We start from the raw sequence: 9,553 nt of genomic DNA, 5'->3' as shown, positions 1-9,553 counted from the left end.
CGCCTAAAACTCCCCCCCCCCAACCCCGTCCCCCACACACAACTTGACCTCAGCGGAAGAATAAGGGTGGATGGAATATCATGACTTCATCTGAGAGAAATACGACTCTCCCTGGACCCAAAAAGCTCCAACGCCTGTCATAATTTAATGTCAAAGATCTTTGCGACCCCCCCCCCCGCACCGCACCGCACCCCACAGAACGCCCCCTTTTCTAGCTCCTTGTTGCGCGTGATGTCACCTTACCCTCTGTGATGCGCGGCAAACAGGGCGGTCGCAAACGCTGATACGACGACGACGGCCGCGCCGTCTCTCACACCAGGGTGGTCCGCTTCTCGCGATCTCGGCTCAGGTCGGGCGTGGGCGGCTGGGTCATGTGGTTGGGCTCGTAGCGGGCGGAGGCGGGCGAGTTCTGCATGACCACCAGGCGGATGGGCGACTGGCTGGGGGGCGGCGGGGCGTTATCGGGCGCGTACTCCTTGGTGGGGTCCTTCCCCCGGCAGTCGTACAGGATGCAGGAGATGAGGAAAACCAGCAGGAGGATGACATAGCTGGCCACCAGGATGATGAGGTTGAGCGTGACCGGGTCAATTTCCAGATAGAATTCCATGAACCCCATGCTGACGCTTCATAGCGCGACCCGAGGGTCCTGGCGAGGGGGTCGGGGGGACGTCCTGGGGGCCAGCGAGAGATGAAATGAGAGGGACGAGAGCGGGAGGAAAGCAGGCAGCGGCAGCCGGACGGGCTGCACGGGAATTAATCCGACCTTCAATGTCAGCGACCAATGGTTAAAGCTGCTCACTTTTAATAACTTAAGCCACGCTGGGACGCTTGCTGCCAGTGCGCCGGACACGCGGCGCAATGACGTCCACGGCAAAGACTTTGCATTTCTATTTGTAGGAATGGTAATTGTTATGAATTGGAATTCACCGACTGACGGTTGTTTTCAAAGCTCGGGAGAGCCACACGGGATATTGCGCCCTGCGGTAAAATAAACACCGACCCGACCAAACTTAAACAAGTGTGTGTGTGTGTGTGTGTGTGTGTGTGTGTGTGTGTGTGTGTGTGTGTGTGTGTGTGTGTGTGTGAGAAAAAAACCACAACACAAAAACAAAACAAAACAAAAAAAAAGTCTTTTTTTTTCCGTTCTATAGTTGGCCACGGGTTGATTTCATCAAAAACAAGAGTTTCTAACCCAAAAGTGGAGAAAATGATCTTTTTGTCAAAAAAACCCGCCAAGCAGAACAATTGGTGAAGGTAGGCCTCATCACAGGAAGTCCAAAAGCTTATCCACTAACAGAGGCAGGAAGTAGCGCCACCAAAGGGCACGTGTGGACGTGCCCCAAAACAATAAAAAAAATAATAATAATAATCACACGTAGCCACAGAAGTGAATTCGAAACCAAGACGGGAGATGCAAACCATTCAGCCATTAGCCAAACTGCTTTTCCTCATGTTGGCATAAAAATGAAAAATCCAAAATATTGGTGAAAACAAATAAACACTAAAACACGGTCGCCTCGCAAAGCTGTTTATTAAAAATGAGCCCGAGCTGCTCTTCTGAAAAATGAAACATAACAATATTAGTCACCTTGAGGCTCCGTTTGAAATTTTCATTCAGTGATGCTTTCACGTACCACTAGGGGGAGTCGACGTACCACAAAATGATCCACATGACCGAAGGGCCTCTCACAGGGTGACCGAACCTTTTTGGGGTGATGAGGTGGAGGGTGGGGGGGTTAGTTGCCATAGCCGCCCTACTTCAGGGCTCCGGTGTCTATTTGAGGGCTGACCCACCCCCCTTCCAGGAGTCAAAGTTGAAGCGGCGGGCGTGGACGAGCAGCAAAGGTCTTCCTGTTCTCCGGCCGGCTCCTTTCATCCAGTCTCCTTGCGTGCCAGGCCTTTTCCGCCCGGGAGTCTGGGGGGTAGTTAGTGTTTTGTGGAGGAGGGGCCGGTGGGGTGTGTGCGTGTGTGTGGGGGTGGGGGGGGGGGGTGGGGGCACTGCCACCGTCCTACACCTCAGGAAGGGAGGGCGCAGATGGGATATCCCCTTCCAAAGAAGAGATTACAGTTTCACAGTTATGGCTTTTACTGTAATATGAGATTTAAAATGTTGAAATGTTATGTATATGATGTCACTTCCTGTTCAGCCCAACTTCCCAGGAAAGAGCCTCAAACAAAACGACACGGTTCGAGCATGCTGCTCACAGGTCAGGATAAAGTTAGCTCGCTAGAATTGACCTGACAGCAACCTCCAGAGACCCCCATGCCCCCCCCCTTCAGCCCCCTCCTCATTCATAACGCCCCAACAACACTAGTTGCCAGGCAACATAACACAAACACAAACTTCTGGCGTCTTTATTCATAGAAATGCATCCAGTTGTGCTTAAGGGCAATGTGGCGCATGAATAAATAAGGCGATGAAAAAAAGAAAAATACAAATACACTTTACACTCACTGTTCTATTTTTGTGACAGACTAAGAATAATAAGAATAATAATATTAGGTCTGGCAAGAAAGTTTTTTTTCCTTTCTGGCATTTGTGCGTGTTTCCTTTCAAAAATACATTTGTATACCAAGTGTGGGCCAAAGATTAAGTCCATCTCCAAAAGCCTCGTACACATACAATTATCGTTCACCAATTTATCTGATGCAGTTTGGAGATGTCACATTTTTTCTTCTATCAAAACGAAAAGGATAAAGAATCCAGAAGTACCATTTCTCTTATCGCCTCTTAGCAGCATTCTCATATTCTAACCTACGCTCCTTCAAAGTTAATTTTAAGTCATGTATTTTTTTTTTTTTAATTTCAATCCAATTTAGATTATGAGTTCATTGTGGCATATCGACTGTTGTTTAACCTCCTGACCATCGGGGGGTGCCGCACAACAAACGGCTTCGACCAGGAATGGGAAAGTGTTTGTGGTTTTTCGAATGGACTGAAGTATGTAAAACAGTTTCAGTTCAAAATAGATGTATTTTTTTGCATTTATCATTAATCAAATTATGATTACAGCACTATATTTACAATAAAAGGATTAACCAGGTATTTAAAAAAAATAATTGTGCCCCCAAATATTTTTTTGTCATTATTTATAACAAATCGATTGATCATTTAGATTTTAAGTTGATCAAAACTAGAAAGTCGCCCACACATGGGTCGTCATGATGGAACGATTCATCTGATTGGTCCAAAGGACACCCCGTTCTATTTACAGTTGGTCCTTCACGTTTCTTCTCGCTTGTGATTCCAAACTTGGGTCAAGAGAGGGTTCCTTTTCCAAAGACCCTCTTAAGACCCTTGTTTTTGAACAAAAGTATTGTCATTTTGTGACGACGACTGAATATCCGCCGTCTTGCTGCGCAGTCACAAGGTTGGCCTGGCTCTCCCTCCTGCTTCGGTCCCTCTTCCCACGCATCCGCAGCCTCCAGCAGGTGGCGCTGGCCCCCAGCAGGCCCAGCCCGGCCCCCAGGAGCACCAGCCCCAGGACGGAGATGGTGGAGCCGTGCGAGTTGAAGGTGTAGGCCACGCCCGTCACCACCACGCCGGCGATCAGCACCACCACGCCGAATGGCACCGTGCAGCGGTAGCACGACATCTCGGCGCCCCCGGTGGCCGCGCTCAGGAGCTGCGCCTCGTCCATGCGCGGGGCTCGCGTCGCCGCGACGACGGCGCCGTTGCCGTCCTGAGCGGATGAGCTCAGCTTCTCGTAGGAGAAAGACGCCGTGTTGGCGTCCTCCGGCGGGACCGTCATGCCGGCCAGGAAGAGGTGGGACATCTTCACCAGCCAATCACGGAGCAGCTGGGTGAGATGACATGAAAGAGTCCAAATCAGGACTCTTTCCGACTTTGATTTGGAACAGGGAATCAGTCCAAATATCGTATCGTATGTGTGTGAACTGTACCCAGGTTTAAAGCCAATCACAAATCGGAGACGTCCATTTATCGGGCGTTTGCTGATTTTGACGGCAACGAGTGAATTAATCGGCAATGAAATCAGTCACTTTTCTGTCAAGGCTTGATAATCAGGTACTCGCAGGACTTATCGTTATGTGTGTACACTGTACGGTCATTATTTCTGTTGATGTACTTTTGTGTGACATTTGTGTTTGGTTGGGATGGGTCGCCTTCATCATTGTGGGAGTTGAAATGATCCACTTTCACTTAATCGGTCCCCAAAGTTGATCGATTTACGTCAACTAATGATGCGCCTTTGTTCATCTCTCGATGCCGGCGACTTATTGTGACAAGCAGAACAATCAAACGCTCCCCCACCAGATGGCAGGAGGCCCAAACTAACCGTTGACACAAATGTGAACTTTCGCTTTTGGCGGCGTGCCAATATGGGGAAAAAAAAAAAGATATTTCACAAACGTGCTCACAGAAAGAGATTGTGATCACTTCCAGTGCTAATCAATCAACTCACGGCTGAGGCGCGTCGCTCCTCATCTCGCTGGCATCTCCCTTTTCTTGCCTTTCCTCCCGCTTTCCACCAGCGTTCCCGACGAACCCAAAGTCAGAGTGAAGATGACTATCAATAGAAAACGGTGGCCTCCACCTCCTCCACCTCCTCCTCCTTGAACCTCCTCCAGCGCGCAGAGCAGCAACGTTTAACTCTTTCCTGCCTTCAAATTGCTATTGTGCGCTCGCATAAAGCTTGTCCACCATCGCACCAATTCATGGTCACGTGCCAACAGTTTGATCGGGAGTAGGAAGAAAAAAAAAAAACCAAAAGTTGTAATTGATTAGTGTTGCAGCAGCCCCTCGAGGACCCAAATTTGCCACTGCGGAATTTATCGTTTTGACTCAAAAAATGGTTTTGACATTAATACATTCCATGTGGCCCCACGAGTGTAAACACGGCTTTCCGACAAAAATTGCATTTCCGGAATATGAATGATGCACTCATTTCCGTGGGCGGCCATTTTGTCCCTTGGTGTTGACTGAAAATGACATCACGGTTGCTCGGGGTTGAAACGTGAGACATTTGCAAGCTGAAAGTATCAAAAGGATGTCAACGTTAAGATGTTTGCAACAAAAGATAATCATGCGAGAAGATAATGACCAGCATTATGAGCCACTATTGCACCGACACTTTGAATTTCGCACACGGGGCATGCACGGTCAGGGATTGTTTTGTGTGCTGACGGCGTTTTGAGGGGGAAAAAAATTGTTCCGGAGTCTTGATAGTCGTTGTTCTGACGCAGCTGTAGCGCCTCCCTGAGGGCAACAGGTCAAGCGGGTCACATGTCCTTCATGGCGATGACGTTTGCGTTGCCCACCGGGCTGCTTTGGGCGGCGAGCATCCGTCAATGTCGCTATCAAGCGAGGGAAGCGTTGCGCTGTAGGCCGTTGCCCAAGGGGTTAAAAAGTGAAATGACGAACACAACCGGATCCTGGTTTCCATGTTCTCCATCCAACTGGGAACATCTGGCCTGTTTTTTTTTTCCTCTCTCCCCCCCCTCCCTTGTTCACGTTTAAATCCTCAACAGGCTCTGCTTGTGCAGCAGGAGAAGATGGAGAGGAATGGGGGAGGGGGTAGAACGGGTCAGTGGGCGGCCCCCGTCTCGCTTTTGATCCGCGGGGAGGTCAGGAATCACCTCATCTGAAGTTGGATGCACGCTGTCGAGATTTTTGGATAGTTGGTCCGAGATAGTTCCAACAAATCGCCAGAGAAAATCACGATGTAGTGATTCAGGAGTCGGGAATTCAAATGTGCCTTTTTTTTCCAATTACTGTAAATGTTTCAGCATTTTTAGAATGGTATTTGAGCGGATTTAATCGATAAATGTACATAGCATATGGCTTGAGCTTTTTTTTAGCTGTACACGCATTATTTTATGCACTATGCAAAGTCATTCAACGATTGAAGCGTCATTTTTTTGTTGAACTCGGGTGACATCTGCTGGTGATTTCACAAACGACACTTTCTCTTGTTTTGTTTTCCAGTCACTTTTTATGACATCTTTACATGAAGACAGCAAGTGCTTGTCAACGAGCACAACGCAACTTGTACTTGTTGATGATCATTCGAGCTAAAAATAAAACACATTAGCATCAAAGCGACACTTTGGTCAATCAAAGTTTGCTCCAGCTTAAACTGTTGACGCGACGACAGCAAAGTTGGCGAGACTAGTCATGCTACGAGTGGGATCAGGATATAATGATGTAATGCTGTATAATATGGATTTATTTCGGTGGCGGCGTAAGCGACGGTGGCGTGGCTAATGCTGCATGCTCACACCCACAACGTGACCGTCGCAAGCGGGGTCGACTTCACGTCCTCCTGAAGTTGATCAGGATGGCATCCAGGGTGCAAAATGCTCGGTAGAATTCATCTTCCGTTTTAGCCCCTGCCGCATGAAACGGGGAAATGTGGTGAGAGGTCAAGGCACCCTTGACACCGATGTACATTTCGAAACTCGATTGAGATTCGGTTGCACGAAATTGCCTTCATTCCTTCCCCCGTCTATTCTCTGCGCAAAATTCACCTCCTCCATCCATCCATGTATCGCACTTACCGACCAGTGAGATGGAGCCAGAGGAAAAGATGGACGCCGTCATGCCGGGACGAAAGTTGTACTGCAGAGCAGGAAACAGCTCCGGTTCGTAACTGCGCAAAGAAAGTGGAACAAACACGAATAATTTCAGCGGCGTATGCGTTGTAGCAGGTCTCAAGGAATGTGCAGAGCTAACGAGACAGCGATGCTCATTTCTGTTAGCCTATCTAAGGCGTTTAACATTTCATGTTAGCGTGATGCTAGCTGGTTTTTGCCATTCAGTTCCTCAAAGTGATGTCAGACGCAAGTCACCTATTTCTTGCGCTCACTCCACCTACTTTTAAGAAGGACAGTGGAAAATTTCTGGGGGTTTTTTTGGGCAGGGGGTATTCTGAGGCTCTCCAAAAGGTGATAAATTGGTCAGAATAATATACAAAAGACGTTGTGGTGACCAGTTGAGCTAACCTGCAGTGGTCCTGGTGGGCCAAGAAGAGATCCTCCAGGTTGATGGGGAACGTTTTGCAGGTGCCGCCGATGTTGAGCACCTTGAAGTCCAGGAAGCGCACCGGGTAGCCCAGCTTCAGGATTTTGAAGGCAAACTTCCTGGCGGCCACCCGAGACTCGTCCTCGCTGTGAGACAACAAACGGTCAACCCATCGTGGACAGACAGATCAGATGGACACCACACACGCACGCACGCACGCAGACGGACCTCTTGGCTCCCGTGCAGAAAAGGATTCCGGACTGGAAGATCCTGGCCGTGGTCTGGGGCTTGCGGATCTTCATGACAAGCGACTTGAAGACCTGACGCACAGCAGGAGGTGGGAACTCACTCACAAACAAAATGTACCCCAAAAAAATCACAAGTCAACATTTGCTGTCAGAGTTGCTGTGGAAGCAGGCGCTTTTTGTCAAAAACATCCAGCCGAGCCTCCACAAACTTACAAGCTATCATCCCGCTTGTGTTGCAATACCACATTGATCCCTCAGTCGCTGTAGTGCGCACAATTTGCAGCCATCTTAACTTTATTTAGCCTGCAAGCAAACGTTGAGCATTGACAAATGGCTGCTCTTCAACCTCTTTGATGGACAGTTAACGGGGGCTGTTGCAGTACCACGATGTTCCTGAAGAGGGCAACAGAGTCCCCAAAGCAAAATATCAACTCATTACCTGTCCGGTATCCAATTTAGCCTGTCAAAAATGATTTATTTTGACTTGATTTACTCAGCCTTACACACACTCCTACACACATTTTGTTATTAGCTACAAAGAGGATAATTGATGGTGAATGTGGTGCTTTGAATAACACGAGCTTCTGTTGTTCCTAAATTCTACTGTCTAATAATTTAAAAAAAAACATGTACACCATGTAAAATACCTTTTGAAACATATCTCTAAATTCACAGAACTTTGACGCGTTTGTTGGTTTTTTTTTGTATGTATCTGTGCTTCTACTTAAGTGCTGCGTGTTGAATCCTTTTGCCACCTCTGTAAGCATGTCTCTTTGCAAATATTGACGGTACCGTTGACAGGTGCTGCACGTTCCACGAGTTCCGAGCGATGAACTCCAGGTCCAGATCGCAACCCAGCTTCACCGAAGACGTCACGTTCCTGCACAACAGTCATGTTCTTCAAAATCCTGTGAGTGCACTCAATGCTAGTACGCACTACGTCCTCACTGGTAAGTCAATTCAAGATGCTGAATCAATTTGCAGACGCATGCTGTATTTGATTTTCTTGATAATTGTGGATGAGTGGAGACAAAACTACCAAGACTCTACTGTTGTCTTAGTAAAACGTGACTACGTAGACAAATCAGTGCACTGGTGGGATATGGAATAACATTTGAAAAGGCGAGTTTTTTTTTTTTTTTTTTTTTTTTTTACTGAATCTGCGGGCCGGTTCGGGGCTTGGCGCTCCAGCGGGCGGCGGGCCTGCGCGCGGAAGATGATGAGGAGGACCCGGAGGAGGAGGAAGAGGAGAAGGAGGCGTGAGGAAGCGAGCCCGGGCCGGGAGGAGGAGGAGGCGGCGGCGGCAGCGGAGGCTGAGAGTCCACCAGCACCGGGAGGAAGGAGGCCACCGGGTCGGGGGTCCTGCACAGGGCCTGCATGGCTAAAAGTCTGCGGTCGTTCTCCGACAGCTGCCGGCTTTCCACCGCCACGAACATCGTCAAAGAACTTTGTGGGGGTGGGTGGAGAAGGGGGACTTTTAGATCGTGGGACTCTGTGCGGGGAAATGAGAGCAAAGTAGCGTCCAAGCACGGCGGCGTTGACTCACAGCAGCTCCCACGCAGCACGGAATAAAGTGGACCGTAACAAAGGGGTCCTGACGACACACAGAGACATGACGTTGACGAATCGGACATTGTTTATGACGTCATGAGTCGCATTGTGGAGGCAGCCAAATCATTCAGGGGAAAAAAAAGTTCCCCAGCCCTCAATGTCCCGACAACAGATGATCCTGGCTCACATTTGATTGACAGCTGACTATAGAAGAGCTGCCAGGGCAATTGATAGCCACTTTGAAACGTTTCAAACATTGCTATTTGCAACCAGTGTGCAAATTGTAGAGCCAGCAGAGGGAGCTTCGACGTCATCAATCAACATGTAATTTTCCTTCACGGTCAGCAGAGGGCGTTTCTCTGGCAATCGAATTTCACATTTCGTCACGCTCGTAACATATTGCCAAGCTCATTTTTTGCCTTTGTGACAGGAATTTCTGCAACGTCTGCGTTGCATTATGGAGAGTCAATTGCTTGAAAAGCCTAACTTTTAATGCTTAAATGTCTTCAGAGGTATCAGATGCAGGTCTAGAGAGTAAAAATCCTGCCACTTGTTTGGCCTTAGCCACAGGTGCTTCTATTCAACTTGCAGGTAAACGAGTTCCCCGAGTTGAAGTGCCTGTGGCTCAGCCAACCGGTTTAGCGTTCCTGGACCTGGATTTGACACCTATGCATGTCTCAGTCGTGCTCAGTGCAAGTTTGATTTTTTTGGGCCACAGCGTGCGTGTGTGTGTGTGTGTGTGTGTGTGTGTGTGTGTGTCTGTGTGTTTTTG

The 9,553-nt window shown here is 48.5% G+C and overlaps 3 protein-coding genes across 5 annotated transcripts in view; 1 reads left to right on the top strand and 2 right to left on the bottom strand.

The window, feature by feature from the left end:
* Positions 1-2,339: 2,339 nt before the first annotated feature.
* Positions 2,340-5,078, bottom strand: LOC109518617 (transmembrane protein 100-like). 3 transcript variants are annotated; one of them, XM_019874627.1, is made up of 3 exons: positions 4,425-5,078; positions 4,193-4,322; positions 2,340-3,800 (listed from the first exon to the last, which is right to left on the bottom strand). In XM_019874627.1, exons 1-3 carry the CDS (start codon positions 4,445-4,447, stop codon positions 3,321-3,323), a joined length of 633 nt encoding a protein of 210 aa, XP_019730186.1. In that variant the 5' UTR covers positions 4,448-5,078; the 3' UTR covers positions 2,340-3,320. The 3 variants fall into 3 exon arrangements, with proteins under 3 accessions (XP_019730186.1, XP_019730187.1, XP_019730188.1); XM_019874628.1 differs by lacking the exon at positions 4,193-4,322 and having other exon boundaries at positions 2,340-3,837; XM_019874629.1 differs by lacking the exon at positions 4,193-4,322.
* Positions 5,079-5,451: 373 nt separating this feature from the next.
* Positions 5,452-8,891, bottom strand: LOC109518611 (TATA-box-binding protein-like). Its single transcript, XM_019874613.1, has 6 exons — positions 8,386-8,891; positions 8,023-8,110; positions 7,211-7,302; positions 6,964-7,128; positions 6,520-6,611; positions 5,452-6,351 (listed from the first exon to the last, which is right to left on the bottom strand). The coding sequence occupies exons 1-6, from the start codon at positions 8,862-8,864 to the stop codon at positions 6,275-6,277; spliced, it is 993 nt and encodes a 330-aa protein (XP_019730172.1). The 5' UTR covers positions 8,865-8,891; the 3' UTR covers positions 5,452-6,274.
* Positions 8,103-9,553, top strand: part of ankfn1a (ankyrin repeat and fibronectin type III domain containing 1a) — a 32,686-nt gene continuing 31,235 nt past the window's right edge. The window contains exon 1 of the mRNA XM_019874520.1: positions 8,103-8,180. The gene's annotated coding sequence lies outside the window, so the exon portion shown is untranslated. The remainder of the gene's footprint in view (positions 8,181-9,553) is intronic.

The sequence above is a fragment of the Hippocampus comes genome, unplaced genomic scaffold (assembly GCF_001891065.2).
Source record: "Hippocampus comes isolate QL1 unplaced genomic scaffold, H_comes_QL1_v1.1 scaffold279, whole genome shotgun sequence".
Lineage (NCBI taxonomy): Eukaryota > Metazoa > Chordata > Actinopteri > Syngnathiformes > Syngnathidae > Hippocampus > Hippocampus comes.
This window is presented reverse-complemented; position numbering and strand designations above follow the sequence as displayed.